Raw genomic sequence first — 19,508 nt, 5'->3', positions numbered from 1 at the left:
TGCATAACATTTTCCAAATTCAGAAAAATTATTATATAAAAAAAATCTTAAATATTTTGTAAACATATATTTTTTTAATCAAGCATTTTAACTATACTTTGATTTTATATTAACAATGCCTACTATTTTTCTTCTTGATTCGATCATTGGTATTTTACTTTCTGGTAAATTTGTTTCACTCGATTTTTTGACCCAAGTTCAAAAACTTATTTATAACTTTATCCTAACTTTTACGTGCTGTTAATTACTGAAACTAAATATAAACTCATTACTTAGCAATGCCAATTATCAAGTTACACAACGCCTTCTATAAATAGCTTTCCAGTTCGCTCTAATTGTGAACACATTATAAACAATAATAAATAAATGAAACAACTAATCGAATCATCGAGTGTCGGTACACATGTAATAATAAAGTTGAAAATTTTGTAACAGCCAAACGAGATGCACCGTAGGCGCGCGCGTGGTGGAAAGCGGTTCCGAGATGGCTCAAGGTTCAGTGTGTACGCGTCCTGGCGGACATTTGAGAAGCGCTGATAGCACCGTTTAAAATTGTGTGACTGTGAATCGCGCCGTTTGTGATTTGCGGCGGGTGCTTCTGGTGCGTCGGGTGCGTCGTAGGGCTCCGCCCTCGATGGGGGGCGTCTCGGGGTGGTCCCGGGGGCCCCGGCGCTACGCCCCCGCTCGGTAGCGGCCTCATGGGACAAGCCGTCGGGATGTGCCGCTTTCATGGCTCGTGCCTCCATGACAAGAAAAGTACGTACCAATGCACACGTTCTCAATCATTTTATTTTTCAAACTCTACTTTAAAATCTTTACTCATTCATCAATAGAAGAAAGATAATTACTATTTATTTAGTATCATAGTATTTTTTTATTGTCAATTTTGTTGATATGTAAACAATAGAATTTCTTATCATTTTATAACAATAAGCAAGCTTGGTACACATTTATATATGCTTCATAATATTTTTTATATAAAATATATATAAACATATAGAATAAGGAAAAAGTTGTAATTCTTAGCATAAATGTGTGATAATTTAAACCTTGATATTTAAATTCTTATATCATGTGGAATGTGTTATTAATATTGATGATAAAAATCTGGATTCAAACCATAATTATCCATAACAATTACTCTAAATATGTCAGTTGAAACATTACATTTTCTTTCGGGAAATTTGAAAAAAAAAACATTTTTATTCAGTCAAAACAAAAATACACAAAAATTATTTGTATTGGATTTTTATTTATATTATTAGTTTAATTAGTTTAAAGTAGATGTTAAAAATTTCCATTATTTTATACAAAATGTTTATTTTTCGTATTGGAAAAATATGAAGAATATATTTATGTAGTAAGCTTTTTAGTAACTTTTTATATAAATATAGTTTATTTTGGTCTGTATTTGTACGAATAACGAATATAACGAATTTTCAACTTGTCCCCGAAAAACTTTCATACAAAATGTTTTCATTGTAACGAAGACCGATCTCAGTATAACGAAATATTTTTTTGTGTTCATTGCAGTATCTCTTAAAATGAACAAAAAATGATCTGTCAATCTTGTAAGAGATTATTTTAATGCTGTTGTAATGTGTTAATTAAAAATAAAATAAAAATATAACGAATTTTTAATATATCGAAATTATTCTTCGGTCCCGTGAGCTTCGCTATACTGAGATTTTACTTTATATGGTGTATTTTTTTTAAATAATAGAAACTTTTAAACTCCACATATCTAATCTAATATTATACCTATATTTAATAAAACACACGTGTGTGTTTACGAGTGGCTTCGTTTTTAGGAATTATAATTATATAAAAAACATTTATCAATCATATTTTTTTATGAATCTTTACCTTTGGCTAAAAATATAAAATATCTTTATTAATATATTGAATCAATAGTTTCTCACAATAAGATCGTATTTTATAGAAATGTTTTTAAAGCATATCATGAAAAGTTATATGAAGGAAATTGTGAAGTGAAAATTGTGCTATTTTATTTTATTTAAAAAGATCAGATTTATATTGAATTGAATATTACTTAATTTAATTAATGTCTTACATAATTCTTTCACTCATTTTTTTATCACAACAATATATTTCTCTTAGTATTTTATAAGTATAGCAAATTATTACAGGAACTTCTCTTTATTTTACTAAATAAATCTAAATTTAAATTAAATATATACAACACTTATATAATACAATCAATTTAGGCTATTATGTAACAAATCTGTACTTTTGGCCAAAAATATAGAATATCTTTAATAATATGTTGAATCAATATTTTCTCACAATAAGGTCGTATTTTATAGATTTTTTTTTTAAGAATGTCATGAAAAGTTATATGAAAAAAATTATGAAGTGGAAATTTTTGATACTGCTTTATTAAATTAATGTCTTACCTCATTTTTTCACTTATTTTCTAAAACAAACGACTGATTTTAATTTAGACATTAGAGCTTATCTTATTACGCATTTTCTTGACCTATCTTGCATGTTACTAAATTCACTCTTTTTGCATATCTGAAAGGGTACTTAAATTTAAGTGTAACGTAAATAATATAATTTTAGTATGTCGAATTTCTACTTTTAAATTTTTGAAAGTATGTGCTTACATTAAGATTTTTCTATATAATTTTGTAGTAGTTTTTAAACGGCTTTTATGCCTATTACAATGGTGTTTTTGCTACTTGTTTTAGTGTTTAAATTTTTTTTTTTTGTATTAATATCTATTGTTGATAAGATATAAAGGATTCATAATCTAATTGTAAAAAATATTTGTTATGTTTGTAATAATTCATTAAATTAAATAAAATTATTACAGTAAAAAATTGACTGTCTATTGTGTTTGTTAAATGTAATTACACAGAATATCCGAATTATAATTTAAAAAGATGTTGGTTTTGATGCTAAAAAGTTAAAGTATATTTTCAAACCCATTTTAATCCATTGTAATTATTTGCAGTGGATAACGATATTTCCAATATTGATTCATGGATTACACTTATTACACAATAATATAGATTTAACCGTTCGTAATCCGCGTTAATCTTTTATTGGCTATGTTGGCTTTGAATTTACGACATGCTTGTTTATTTTATATTTTAATCAAAAATTTAATAATTCATCTAAATACACTTATTGCTGCTTTATGTATGTATATCTGTATAAAATCCCTCAAAACGATACAATGATAACTGAATATACAAAGGAAATGTCTTATTTAATTTATTAGGGTCACTTTAACTTTATTTCAAATATCTAAATTATATTTGCCAAAAATTGTTTTATAAAGGTTAATATGATTTATTCATACAATATTACTACTATGTTTTACAATTTGCAAATAATTCAAAATCGCAATATAAAACATAACCATTGATTTATTCAAACTGTTTAAAATTGTAAACCACTCAACCCTTTTTCTGTATTAATAAACAATAGGAAAAACCCAATTTTGCCCCTCGTCGTTGGATTTCGGTGTGATTTGCGATCCACGTTCTAAAATTAAAAAATAAATAAAGCATTGACGTATCTGAAACGAAATAAATCATTTTGTGATTTACGGTCAAGAGTTTATCTATTGGATGTGTTTGTGTGTACGTGTGTCGTGTGTTATTATATTAACTGTATAACATATGCGTGTGTGTGTTAGTTATTTCAGTGGAAAATTTTACTACGATCATCCGAAATTGCAATAAATTTTCACCGCGTTCATTGTCCGGTTTCCGACAATAAATTTCCTGTTTTATTATTTATTTGTTATGAAATATTTCCAGATTATATTGAACGTTCTCTAGGGATTTTATAGGTATAGTAATTAATTTCAGGAACGTTTCCTTATTTTACTTAATAAATCTAAATTTAAATTATATGTATACAATTAATATAACAAATCTGTACTTTTGGGCAAAAATATAAAATATCTTTATTAATATGTTGAATCAATGATTTCTCACAATAAGATCGTATTTTATAGAAATGTTTTTAAAGCATATCATGAAAAGTTATATGAAGGAAATTGTGAAGTGAAAATTGTGCTATTTTATTTTATTTAAAAAGATCAGATTTATATTGAATTGAATATTACTTAATTTAATTAATGTCTTACATAATTCTTTCACTCATTTTTTTATCACAACAATATATTTTACTCCTAATTTTTATCTAATTCTTAATACAAAATATATATTTAAAACACAGTTTGCATGATCTCGCATATTTGCCTCCCATGTAAAAGTTTATTTAACAGTTTTGTTTCCGAAACTTTTGGGATTACTATATAAATATCGATGTGTTACGTAATAAAAAATATATGTTATTTGCCTCTGACGCAAATATTCTTTATAAAAATATATCTGATCCTTTCCCTTAATAATGACGTTGAATCCGTCAAATCTTGTTAAAGTATCAGAAGCCAAAATATATTTCATTTTGGCAATCAAAAGGTTAGGATATTATTTTCTTGCTGATCCTACATATTTTTACCATTTTCATTTGAATAAGCCCACGAAACTTGATCTAATGGATATACTAACTATTTTTAGACAAATTCTTGGCTCGTATCCTTCTTTTATTATATTACATGTAAATAAAAACATTTTTTACCATATAAAATAGTCCATTTATAATGAATCTGATTCTTGATTTCTCGATGATGTAATTCTCGCTAGAGTAGCAAAAACCGAATTTTGGCAAGTAAAAGGTTAAGTTAAATATTTTATTATTTTTTCATTCGAATAACCACACGAAATTTGTCAAATTGATATTCTCACTCTTTTTTGTGCGAATATGTCTGTTAAATTGAAATTTTTGAGTATTTTTTCTAAATATTAAATATGATATAATATTTTATAAAAAAAATACAATAATTACGGATTTGATTTTTTATTTATTGATTATGTCAGATAGAGCAACTTTTGGGAGTAGAAAAATATAATATATCGGATGTTGGCAATCAAATGGTTAAAATAATAAAAGCAAAATTTAAGATTAAAAATGCGTAATTAATTTCTATAAAATGTTAATTTTAATATTTAATGCATATACGCGTCACACTTTGCCGTAAAATAAATATTAATTCGACTTAAATAAAAAATATTTCATTGTAGTTTTGTAATTCTACATTAAAAAAAATTATAATTAAAATCGGTTGTAAATATGGATTATTAAATAAAAATTATATTGTATTTTATTATAGATAATATTCCTTTATTAAAAGAGTTATCTTATCTTTGTTGAACGGTGTATTTTTTTTATTATCGTATTAATTTAGATAATGTAATGCTGTAATTATGTTTTTACTTGTTTTTATAGTAAGTTATCTTTTGTCTTGTTCATTCATGTCTCAACAAGTTTCATTGAAATTTTTCTATTGCATTATATTTTTTGCTACAAAGATACGATATACTTATTGATATTCTTATTTAAATTGTCTTGAGTTTTTTTCTGTCAAAAAATTATTTTCTAATATTTTTAAAATGCTTTTATTATTATCCTTATAAATGTATTGTATATTTTTAGTTATACTTTATATAACTGTGCGATTATGCTCTTACGCAATGTTTAGGTACTGTTGATATTACAACCGATATAATTATAATTTACAACGATAAGCAATTGATCTAGATTGCTGTTGATTGTATCATTTTTTAACATCAATCGGGCTCACCTTAATATCGACTTGTAAACAACTACTGTAAAGATAATGTAATAGTCCAGACAAACGACAGACATATTTGAGAATACACGTGTATTATCACACACACAGTCACAATATATAATACATGTACATGTTTTCCTTTTCGCAAATTTTCCATGTCATATCTCGGATCGTCTTCATCGTCACGTTACTGCGAAAATCGACTCATTAATCACACTCGATTTCGCAATCGCAAAACACACTTACTTCCCAACACACACTCACTTTGCAATCATCAGTCGAATGAAATCACTCGAACGAAATGGTTCTGTGCGCGGACGTGCACCGTGTGCCAAAAATGTTGAACTTGCACTCGAATCTGTCGAACTATTACCGGCCACCTGAGAGCGAAAACTATTACTGTGACGAACGCATGTGTGAGTTTAGTGTCTTCATAACATCACAGTGTTGTTCTTATCTCATGTTGTTGTTGTTGTTCATAAAAGTGTAGTGGTGTGTGTTGATGGTAATGTGGGTAATTATTGCTTTTATCGGCGTTCATGTTGTATGTATTGTGAGGTTCAGTATTGATTATTTATTATCTACTTCAAATTAATATTAAATATAAACCATATATTCAGTAGATCTAACTAGCCTAATAGTCTATAATATGTATATATTTTATTTAATTAGTTTTTTATACAATCAGTCACTCGTGAGCTTCTTAAAAATTTGGCAGTAAACAAAGAATGATTCATCGAGTACAACGTAACAAAATTCGCTTTACAAAAAAATACATCATTGTTTAATGTAAATTATATTTAATCAAATCACTAAGCGATGTTCAATATTATTCGACCTTAATAGTCAGGAAATTCCTCGAACGTTATCTAATAGATATCATCCATTCAACAAGGACATTGAGTTCATCGCGTACTTCGTAAAATATATGTTTTTCTCTCTCACTCGATCTTTACTAAAATGGATATGAGATTCGCCCACCTGCTTCCGATAAACATGGACCTCCTAATTCGGGACTTAACGACGAACATCCTCAATAACTTAACGTCAGGCATAGGTTAACTGATTTTGACTATTCATATTACATATATATTTTATTAGTTATGTAATTTAATTTAACATTTAAATGTCCTCAAATACATCATTTTCATTTTATGGCCACTATTGCTAACAGTTTTTATTTATTTCTTAAACCTATATAAAGTAGTATAAAATAAGTGAGAGATAAGAACATGCGGTCAGCATGCCCTTATCTCTCATTCACTCTCGTCACTTAACACGCGAGCGATCGAGAGGGAAAGTATCTCACCGCCCGCCCCTGATATATATAGTTTCTAAACGTTCTTTTGCGCATTAAACACAAACCTAATCTAATAAATATTAAAAAGCTATAGCTAGTTTCGTCATGTTTCGGCTTGGTTACAGTCATTGTGTATTTTTCAGTAAAGTTGTATTTCTACTAAATTAATATACTATCACTAACTGTTTCAGTAAAATTCATATATTAACCGGCAGATATTTTTTACTACTGATACGTGCTAGTGAAAGTATGTTCTACTCTAAAATGTCTTTAAAACTAAATTAGACAGTTGCTAAAAAATTGCTTTTTAGACACAAACCTAATCTAAACAAATAAATCTTGTAAATGTTAAAAACTATAGTTAGTTCAAATACTTTTATTAGGTCAAGTATCGGTTTGGTTATGTTTGGGTTTAAAACTGTTACATTCATTGTGTATTTTTCAGTGAAGTTATATTTTCACTAGTATAATATAATTTCGCAAACTGTTTCAGTAAAATCATATCCGAGTATTATAAAATTTTATTTGTTAGTATATTTTTTATTAATGAAAATATAATTAAATGTAAGGTGCTAGTTAAAAGAAATGCTTCTCTAAAATCCCTATTTTACAGAATTTTCCAATTGCTAAACGTTAATTTACTTAATAAAAGTTCAAAAACAATAGTTCGTTATAGAACTTTCGTTCGACAGATTTAAATTAAATTTGAAGTAACGTAGAAATATATATATATATATATATATATATATATATATATATATATATATATATATATATATATATATATATATATATATATATATATATATATATATATATATATATATATATATATATATATATATATATATATATATATATATATATATATATATATATATATATATATATATATATATATATATATATATATATATATATATATATATATATATATATATATATATATATATATATATATATATATATATATATATATATATATATATATATATATATATATATATATATATATATATATATATATATATATATATATATATATATATATATATATATATATATATATATATATATATATATATATATATATATATATATATATATATATATATATATATATATATATATATATATATATATATATATATATATATATATATATATATATATATATATATATATATATATATATATATATATATATATATATATATATATATATATATATATATATATATATATATATATATATATATATATATATATATATATATATATATATATATATATATATATATATATATATATATATATATATATATATATATATATATATATATATATATATATATATATATATATATATATATATATATATATATATATATATATATATATATATATATATATATATATATATATATATATATATATATATATATATATATATATATATATATATATATATATATATATATATATATATATATATATATATATATATATATATATATATATATATATATATATATATATATATATATATATATATATATATATATATATATATATATATATATATATATATATATATATATACCAGTGAAAATGTATTTGAATATGATTTTACTGAAACGTCAGTAAAAATATAACTTAGCAAGTAATACACATTCACTTTGTGTTGTAAACTATTGTTCAATCACAACAGTTTTGATATATGTATATTCGATTATTTTCGAAGTTTTAAAATTATAATTAGTTTGAACAGAAAATGGATGTTTTGCAGCTGTTAAATTAATAAACATCTTAGAGCAGCATAAATCAGTTAAATTATATTTTCGCTAGTAGAAATATATATCTACTGGACTTGACTAGTAAAAATAAAACTTTACTGAAAAATACACATCACTGTAAAAATTATAAATCGCATGTAAATAAATAATTATAGTACGTAAATTTATCAGTGCGTAGTCTCAAAGTCGTCTCATAGATACTGTTGAACTCGAGGGATTTATGTGATCTGAGGATGTTGGTGTTAATTCGGCGGAACTGCCGTTTATTTCAATTTGAAAATACTGTAGTGTGTAAAAAAATATTGCCGTGTTCGGGCTTATATACTCTTAATAATTAAGGGGAAGACAAACGTCTTTTTTAGTTTTCGGCTATCTAACTAAACATACTATTTATTATTAATAAATAATATACTGGTAGTTTGTAAATTGGTAAAGATTAATTTTTTTAATTTGCCACTGACTATCGCATTCAGTTTTTTTTTACGACATTTTCGTGATGCTGCAGTTACTGTTTACTGCAGTAACTTTTTTTGTTCTGGCAGATTAAGAAGTCTGTAATGATGACCATTTAAGAGTTAAAAACAGAATCGAGTGAGTTTTATATTAAATGTTATGTGTATTGAAATAAATGCTAGCATATGTATATTATAATATATTTTCTAATATTTTAAATGGTACAATATTAATATAGAAAAAAAATTGTCGCTATATTTTCGAATAATTTAATATACGTAAGACTCATATGTATACTGAATACATATCACAAAAAATCTTATTAATTTAAAAGGCATTTTCACGCTCCTAGCAACAACTTGCGATATCATATTATCACAATATCTTAGCACTACCTTAAATCGTCCATTACGCACATATTAATATGGATAATAGCATTTATGTCTCCATAGTTATCGGCGAGTCGTGCCTCGTTATCATCTATTTTCCACGTTCCATTTTATTATCAATTCCATCATGAGAATTTATGATCTCGTAGGAGTGTTTTACGACATCCGCGAATAGTGGAGAATTTTACACCGGAGCTTTCTCGTTATTCTTCTTCTTCTGATGCATCCATCGTTAAGTGCATCTGGTCGTAAATTTCCTCGACCACAATGAGGAAATCCTCCCATACTGTGCGTCACCTTCCGAGTTGATTTTTTTAAGTCTCTCGGTCAGTTAAGTGAGATTTCCTCCTCCTGTGTGTCTCGGCCACATCCTTTCTAGGAAAATTGTGTGTGGAAACACCTCCGGTTTAATTTACACTTTTTGGTCCGATTCCAGCAACTGTGACGCAACATCGCTTTGATGCCATGACACAGTCGAGTGGAACGATAAGATGACTGTGACTATTTGAAGAAAATCAATTCTAAAAGCATAAATAATAACAACTTGTTCAACAAACTCTCTCGTGGTATTTCATACACATATTTTTTGAGTAGTACTTTACAATTGTCATTTACTTTTCGTTTGTATTTTATGTCAAAACCAAATTATTTTATGTATTAAAAACTAATCTTGATATGAAGATCGATAGCGCGACATTTCATAATGATTTATATTATGGATTGTTTCAATAATTAATTATATTAAAAAACTTGTAGATAAGTTTATCTATGTACATACAAATGTACCGAAATCACTTAATCTTGCCATTTCGCTTTAAATTATGTTCCAATAAAATAGATTAAACATGTCATATAATATTATCGTAATTGATGAAGCACTTAAAAGTAGCCCAATGATTGATTGTTCTTACGATATGTGATAATTTATCAATTTACGTAGATCATAGTATCAAAGAGAGTTTCCAAGAAAACTTATGATTAATCAATATGACGCAAAACAGCGTTTAATGAAAGACTGAATGGTATTTTTTAGGAAAAACCCGCTACGTTTTAAAGTATGTGTGTGTATTATTAATGAAACACGTTTTCTTTCATCTTATGCATACATATGTATGATATTCATTATGTAGTACGTCACGATAATAACTATGAAGTGCTTAGTATCTGAATTGACCGTTAGCGCACGGCCTATAACTTATCATAGAAATTATGCTTTTAGGCGACATTAATAATCTTTATCAAGACTTGTAAAAATCGCAATAAAAGTAATAGTTATGTATCTCTCGAATTTAATAAGTATGGTAGTTTTTGTCAGTGTAACAAAAAAGAGCAGTTATTCATATCTGAAACAATTAAACTCAAAAGCGTTTCACCCTACTTTAACCTTTAAATGTCCAAAGGCATGTATGTCATGCCCAAAATGATTTTAACATTGCAGTCAAAGGCATTTATGTCATTCCTAATATATTTTCTATTTTCTAAAGCCATTTTTAATCACTTGACGATAAAATTTCCAGTATTTTATTTTATTTGTTACTCAGAGACTTCTATCAATATATTACGGTAAAAATATTTAGTAACTTTGAATTGTCAAATTACAAATACTCTTCGTAAAATCTATTAATCCATCGATAGATTTTGGAAACAATATTTTGCCGTTAATTTTTTACTTCTGAGAAGTGATAATTGTTTTATTCGCCCTCTTATTGTCCAAAATTCGGTTTGAATATACTTCAATCAAAAGCAAATATTATGTTTCTACACCAAATCATCTATATTGGTGAAAGAATATGTTCAAGGAGAGAAGGGTCGTTGATCTCCTCTCTTTTCCATTATCGTATTATGCATCAACTGTTACGCTGCCATCGAAAAATCACTTGTATAACACAACACACAATACAATAACCCTCGAAGCCAGAGAAAAACAGCCACATCCACTTCAATCGTCTGATCTTTTACGATTAAGTATATGTCTTGAATATTCAAAAGTTTAATTCAATCTGCACGTATCCATATTATAATGTCCATTTATTGCACAAATTATAAGGCCATACTTGTGACTTTACATTTATTTATAAACCTTCCATCACCGATGTGTAGATAGGGACAGATAAGAATTGTTACATATGATATAGATAGCAAAAGGTAGTTATTGTTACATGTCCCATGTCGCAGAGATGTGGGTAGGGACAGGGCTAGGGATATCCGACAATCCGGCACGTGCTGCAGCTCAGATTTCACACACAGCATCTGACCTTCGTCCGATCCGACGGAAAGTTACCTCTGAGAGCGTGATAATCAAATTATCACCATCGCGAGAGCGAGAGGCGCGTTCGCGAGAAATTAATTAACGCCAGCCTTTCGGGGCGTCAAACGACCCCAAAGTGAGATTAATAAGACCGCCGCGCGTCTTTGTTCCCGGTGATTAATGGCGGATAAGATGCGAGCTAAGAGTCTCGGGCGTGGGCAATTAACGCGACGAGGTGAACTGCGTGCCAAATTAACCCAATTTGTATACTGTAACACGATTAAAAGTATGGGTTTTAAAAAATCGACTAATAAATAAAGCGAGTGGGCAGTCCTGGCACTTTACGGCCAGACCTTGCTCACTATGAATGTATTCACAGAGTGAATATAGAAAAAAAATATTTTATTTGATTGACATATACATTTTAAAAGCATTCTGGTGGTACAATGGAAAATATGTCGTTGAAATGCGCTGCAACTCTAAACCGTAAATCTTAGCAAGCGCGACGATACACGTCTTGTGAAATCCTCCTAATTTTATTATTGTTATTTATGATATACATTAATAAACGGTGCGCCATCTAGAAGGTGCAAGAGTTTATTTCATAATAACAAAGTTTGAAATATGGTCTTAAAAATCAAATAAATGGAGGATTGAGTTGAATTTTGGGAGCTTCAGGGTAAATGCTCGACTAGAAGAAAAGAACGGTTGTTGATTTTTTTGTGTGAGTTTAGCGAAACTCTTGTTATTCCAAGTCAGAAGCGAAGTGGTAGTATTGTGGGCCAGTCCTTGTGAGAACGGCTTGATTGAAGTTGTAGTTTAAATACCCTTGAGGAATGAGGGGAATATGATTATCACCTGAAATAATTCTGATTTTTGTGATCGAAGCTAGTTAGTATATCTCGTATCAATAATTTGTCACGTGTGAAGGGCGTAATCGAAATCGATACATTTGACGACGTCGTCATTTCATTTAATGATGCTGTACCTGCTTTGCGCGGATATTTAGCACTGACCTTATTATGTTAACATTTACTGGACACAGACTTTTCTCTTATCGAATCCTCTGCGGTCCAATTTATTTAATCACAAAATGCTTCTTTATATATAATTTATTTAGTAATACCGGTATTTAAAATTTAGGTATTATTGCAATCCCTACTTGTGTATAAATCAAAAGCATTTGATATCCGAAAACCAATTCTTCTTTAAGATTACAAAATAATATTGAATCTTTTGCTATGTTTTTTTATAAAACATAACTTTTTGCATTTTTTATATAAAACATAACTTTAAGATCACACTATTTTAACATGTATTTATTTGCATAAGCCGAATACTGAACTATAAAAAAAACTACTTGTAAATTTCAGAAAATTCATCACGCGTTACGTAGATTCCAAGTAGTATCGAAGATCGAGTTGAAGTCTTGCGATTTAGATTACTGCTTCAGTAGGACTAGTTCAGGCGTATAAATTAAAGGATCGGTCGATTCGACGTGACTTCGCTTGATGTTTGGCTAAACCTTTGAGAGTATTTCAGTTTTGATATTTTGACTAATCAGGGTGAAACCAAATTATTTGTTTAACAAAATCTAGTAGTTTTGAATGTAGTGACGGAAGTAAATTTCTGACTGATGTTCCAAAGAAAATGATTCAATACATCAGTGTTCTGGCATTTATTTCCATGAAGATTGAGCTGGTTCAAAGTATCTTCAAGTCCTTAGCCCTCTGACAATGCTTAAGACTGCATAATGGTATATTCACAATCGGTAAAAATAGCTAACGTCGTCATTTCTTAGAATGTGTGATCCAAACTTCCGCATTTCTTTTTATTTGACAATGACCTTTTAATGCATTTGTTAGCCCTAACCATTGTTCTCATTAAGTCTATGGTTTTGTAAAGCTGTTAGTGAATATTGTTTCATAAATGACGCCGATGACACCGACGTGAAAAAAACTTAATTTCCTAAAAGACTTTAGATGGTAATTTCGTTGCAACGATTACGGGTTTTCCTAACAGATGTTTTAATAAATTTATTCAACACCTATTTGTACTCAAATTCTTCACGAGCAATTAAATGTAAAATACAAATACACAAATGATTGTTTCTATTATATTTTTTTGAGAAACAATTTATTTAATACTCTTAATTCAGACATAATATGGATCTAGAATATTGTTTTTATGAAAAATAATTGTATTAAAGCGAAACATGTTTCAAACGCTGTATATAGAAAAAATTCACATTTTTTCAACGGGTTGTGTAATTCCCTAAGCTAACTTTAGTTGTAATTGTACAAAAAAGAAATTACGCAAAACCCCAAAATCGAAACTGCTGTTAAAATTACCGATCACAGTTTCAATCTGAAACTTTTAATTAGTTTCAACCGCGCTATTTATTATGCGTTGTTAAAACTTTCGCCTTTGTAATGGAAAATTGCGTAAATTGTATTATATTCAAGCATACTGAACCTAAAACCAAAGCCCTGCGTCATTGTTTAGTTTTAACACGCGCTTCGCATATAAATCATTCACGTTTACAACTATTATAAAATATAGTATTATTATGAGCAGATCAAAAAGCTGACCCATTTCCTACATTTTATAGAAAAATCCGAAGCTCTGCCAAAAACAACATAATTAAACATCAGTTATGTTACTTTTCTTTGTCGCTCGCATCAATATGCTGAATATCTAAACGCGAATGCACGACACAGACCACTGCGACGGTTCAATGTGTATATTATTAAATAATCCATCCAATTGATTTCTCAGATTTTATTACGATGTAATTTCACTTCCAGTGTCGTCGCTGACAATCTAAAGATAAACTGACCATCTCAATAAAAGATCTTTAGACCGGTCCCGCGCAGTGCTCTTCTTTTCACCGGCGACTAGGGACGGACTCTTATCATTTTAATCCAATAAGAACGCACGCTCCAGTAAACAGCAACGATAACGGCCGTAGATTTATGGAATATGCTTCCCAATTTTGTTACCCCTGCGCCACCCCTGGCTATAAATAAACATTTGGGGGGTATGTAGCAGAAAAAAGACATTTAACCAATCGATGGTGGCGTGACCCTGTTGACCTCATTGCGTACGATTCAGGGTTACTTCTTAAATGTCAAAATCAGCTGACTATTATGAGGCATACATTAAAAACAATAATACTTACTTGTACCTCTCAAGAAACTATAATACATTAGTACTAATTTTAGACTCATTTAATTGATTTCTCAATTTGTGTAATTGCATCTATCGAGAATTGAAATAAAAATTATTTAAGTAACTATGAAAAATATATAGTACATATCTACTTAAAGTACACAGAAAACAGATCATAAATTTGAACACATAAAGCATAATAGCTACTTTAAAAAAATATATTATAAAGCGAACAAATTTATCCAATAGCTTTTTATATTCACTGCTCCTAAATATAGTACAATTTCAAAAAAATAATACACGCTCTCTCTTATTTTCCCTTTCACTCTCCAAAACCCAAATTCTCCAAAACCCAAATTTATAAGATTTAGAAAGAATTTTTATCGATGAGTTATCTCTTATCTCGTCGCATATTTGTGATTATGTGACTGTCACGTTATCAATATAGTTGCCATATAATAATACTTATCTTATATAACGTTTATTTGTAGATAACTAGCATTTTTAATTTGTTCTATTAAATCAAAATTTATGATTTTAATAAATAAGTGTAATAATAAAAACATTGAATACTTTTTTTATATTTTTTTTAAAATAGAATAACGTTACATTTAAAATAAAGAAAATTTTATGGTTCAATTAATAATGTAGCTTTTTAAAAAAACATTTCTTATGATTTATAATATTCAGTTATAAACTTACTTTCGAAAGCCCAATGCGTTACAATCTTTATTAACTGAGTAAGTCAATCAGACATAATATTACAAGTAAATATTAACTTTTTAGTTCAGGAAACGGGAACATCTACATAATTTATATTTTATATACATTATTTTACAAATGGGACAAGTTTTAATAAAAGTAGCGCATTTTTATAGCTAAAATTTTGAGTCTGCTGCCGTGACTCGAACCCGCTGCCTCTGGGTTACCAGTCTAAGGCTTTACAAACTAAGCTATTCCAACCTTAAAATTTAAAACTTGACACATTTAATATCGAGAGGAACTAAAAATTACAATACATTAATATCTAGTTTTGCCTTAAAATAAAATACCAAATTAAGAAAATTTAGGGTTTTTATTTGAAAAAAATGTTGCTGATATGTTATCGGTATATTTTACAGTGCAGAAAATAATCTAAGATAGTTTAAAATGAATATTTAAACGGTATTTTTATACTAATGAGTAGAAATAATATTAATTATTATTATATGAATATCAAAAGTCAGATTTATATATATTTTTATAGCTAAAAAAATAATTTTAGCGAAAAAATTATCCATAACAACAAAAATTACATATATAAGACGGAATAGCGTAGTCCGTAACGTCTCAGATTAGTAACTTTGAGGTTGCGGATTCGATCCCCGGCAGTGGCACTCGAATTTATATTTTTATATATAGGTTAACTTACTCCCACTTCTTTTATTTGACCTACATCTGGAACCTCTCCCACTGTCCATGCAGTTTGTCCTAATTGTCGCTGAAAATTTTTCTTTCGAAGTTAATTAGATCATTTTATTACAAATTTCGTGTTATTTCTCGATTTCTTGGAACGTATCTACCGCGTAAATCAAGGAATAAGTGTAGTTGGAAATATTGAATATTTAGAAACTGTATTTTGTAGTAAAAAATAACATTAAAAATTTTCAAAATTAAAATCGATTTTATCTACAAAAAAATGTTTTAATGATAATATTGATACAGTTAAAATCAGCATGTCGCTATGTAAATCAATTTTTTATCTTTGTGGCAAAATTTTTACATTATTGTAATTTAACAATAATTTGTAATGGATTTAAAAATCAAAAGTTTATTTCAAGCATCTATGAAGTAATTTTGAGTATACTATATGGAACTACATAACCGTCTAGACATTTATAGTTATTTGCCATAATATTTTCTCAAAGCAATACCTTACAAACGAGAATTTAATAATGTAATAAAAGGAGCTAATTTATATTGAAATTTTCATTGCATTTCTTTCTATATTTTTTTTGAGTACTATTAACTTTATATTTATTTTTTATCTCATTCTATCGTAATCACAAACTACTGCGTAATTAAACACATTTTCAAGATCACTACTAACAACAAAAAACAGCCATTATCTGCTATCTAGTCTTATTTGTAAATATTTACTCGTTATCTTCGTTCACGAGATAAGCATGATTTAACGACCTGTGATGAATTACAAATTTCTTCGAATTTTGGTCTCAAGTACAATATCATCGAAATAAAAAAACCTCATGTGTGCCGTGTGTTGAAGTTCATTGACCAGTCGGGCACTCCCTTATTGCACGCGACCATTACGTCCCTGGCGAACGGTCATTTACGTCACGAAACAATCAAACGGCCACATTTGCTCAAATTGCAATAGTCTTTCTGCTCCTTGGCGATGGACCTGAACGCATACAGTATATACATTTTTAAACAACATTTGTAATAATGAGATAATCAGAAGTATTGTATTTCTCAATCTAGGATAACATATATTACATTAAATATTTTTATAAAATAAACATGGGTTTCTTTTTGAAAAATCTAGTAACTGTTTATTTTATATATTTAACATACATAAAGAAATGTAGATGCCGCTATCAGGCGGTGTAGTTGAAATGGCATATCTTTGCTGGCGTGTCGAGTTGTATTATTGTCTGCTGAGATTTCGGTACAGCAGCTGGGATTGACGTGATGTGACTCCCCTCATCTGTCTTTTGTGTCTCGCACCGCGTCATTATTTGTGACCAAGTGTCACATTATTGTTTTAATCCTGATTCTAAACAGCTCTGGAGAATAGCAGATATGGGTGTTTACAAACCAATTGCATCGCAGCTTGGACACACCAACAAAATGTGTTTAGGCATATAATAAAATATAAACGGTTCTGATCGTCACTCCGGCGATCGGCGACCAAATGGTGAAAAAACAATAGTATTATGTATTGTCATTGCATTGAAAAATATTTCCAATTAAAAACTCAATTATTTAGTCACGAGATCTCTCTTCTATTGTTGTGTTAAAATACTGTGTGTCGTAAAGTGACCTCTAAATTATAATAAAAAAGTCTGCAGGTGGTTGAAACCACAATATAAATCATTGTTTCTCATTGAGAATATATTGTAAATAGTATTTAAAGAAATTAAAATGTATATAATTACAAACCGATTATTTTTCTTAAAAATGTTCTGAGAAATCCTCTTTCACTTCCCTATATTTAAAACTGAACGTCACAAGTGCTATGAATTGTGGGATTTTAAAAGTTTCGCCGGTTGAAGTTGAAAGACAAAGAGCTTCCAGAGTGCTGTCATTCATGAAGCTCTACATTATGAACGTGCACACACGCTAATGAAAATGTTCGTTCGTATTCTGCACTTTACGATATGTTTTCAAAATAGAAAATGTCTAAGTAGAATGGTTTATTGGACACAATGCCGTGTGTCATGCAAAAACAGAAAATTACTGATTGTTGCGTGTGAACAATACGAATTTATCTATAACTATGTATTATGTTTGGATTTTTTAAACGCTTATGTAATATAGAAAGTATATTTAATAATTCAGATGCAAAATGAATATAACTGATTTGTTTCATTAGTCATAGAAGGCAATATAATAGTCAGTAATCAAATCAACTTCTAGTTTCCCAAATAACAATAAGCCTTAATGGTAATATTACATGATAAAAAAACTACGAAATTATTTCTTAGAAAGCTAATAATGATGTTATTTCTTAGAAATGCCCATTCAAAAAATCGTATAACGTTACTTTCGTCTGCTATACAAATAAACATTACAGGATCCTTCAAGTCGAAATGAAATATTTTCTCTCGCTCAAACAAATTGTTCACTTTGGGCAAATCTATTTCTATGTTACACACAACTTTTCGTCACGTATTTTGCGACCAAATAACCGACCAAACTTTTCGATTTTCATTCAAACTCGATAAGTGAATCTCCCACGTGTTTTCCTCCACCGTTCGTGTGTAGATTTATTTATGCTTTTCATTAGTGCGCCTCTAGCTAGACTAGATTGTTGACCGTCAATTATTTTGTAAGCTCCGGGATTTAATTCGCTCCATGAAGCTTTAAAGCACAAAAGCTCGCAACTGCAAGAGAGCTTCGTCGATTGCTACTCCGCGTGAAACTAATCCCCTTGAACTTCTTCTAGCGCACTTCCAATAATCAATTGTGTTTGTTTTTAATAGATTATATCGTCTACAGTTTGTAGGTGTTGCAATAAAGTTATATACGTACAAACAGGCCTGCCAAAAAGCGAGAAAAGGGGACAAATTCCTTGGGCTCGTTTTCCTTACTCTGAAAAAATCATAAAATATATTTATAAAAAAAAATAAAAACTGACCTCAAATAATGAATCTGATCTAAACTACAGTTGTTTGAGATATATTTCATGTATAAGTTCCTTCATCTTTTTTTATACATACAAGAACATTGCCTTCAAAAACACCCACTTTCT

General features: G+C 28.3%; 1 protein-coding gene across 6 annotated transcripts in view; it reads left to right on the top strand.

The window, feature by feature from the left end:
• The window catches only part of Pde11 (Phosphodiesterase 11), a 232,432-nt gene that overhangs the window by 161,748 nt on the left and 51,176 nt on the right, over positions 1-19,508 (top strand). Inside the window, exon 1 of one of the 6 annotated variants that reach the window (XM_088197802.1) lies at positions 436-756. The exons of 4 other annotated variants lie outside the window; for them this stretch is intronic. In XM_088197802.1, coding sequence (XP_088053928.1) covers positions 699-756 — 58 coding nt within the window. In that variant the 5' untranslated portion in view covers positions 436-698. Of the gene's footprint in view, positions 1-435; positions 757-5,963; positions 6,094-19,508 lie in introns of those variants that run through there. One more of the 6 variants, XM_088197801.1, reaches the window with a different exon arrangement.

The sequence above is a fragment of the Plectrocnemia conspersa genome, unplaced genomic scaffold, assembly GCF_051122295.1.
Source record: "Plectrocnemia conspersa isolate PC_06_02 unplaced genomic scaffold, ASM5112229v1 ptg000011l, whole genome shotgun sequence".
Taxonomy (NCBI): Eukaryota; Metazoa; Arthropoda; class Insecta; order Trichoptera; family Polycentropodidae; genus Plectrocnemia; species Plectrocnemia conspersa.
The sequence above is the reverse complement of the archived record's forward strand: the minus strand, read 5'-3'. Positions and strand labels throughout refer to the sequence as shown.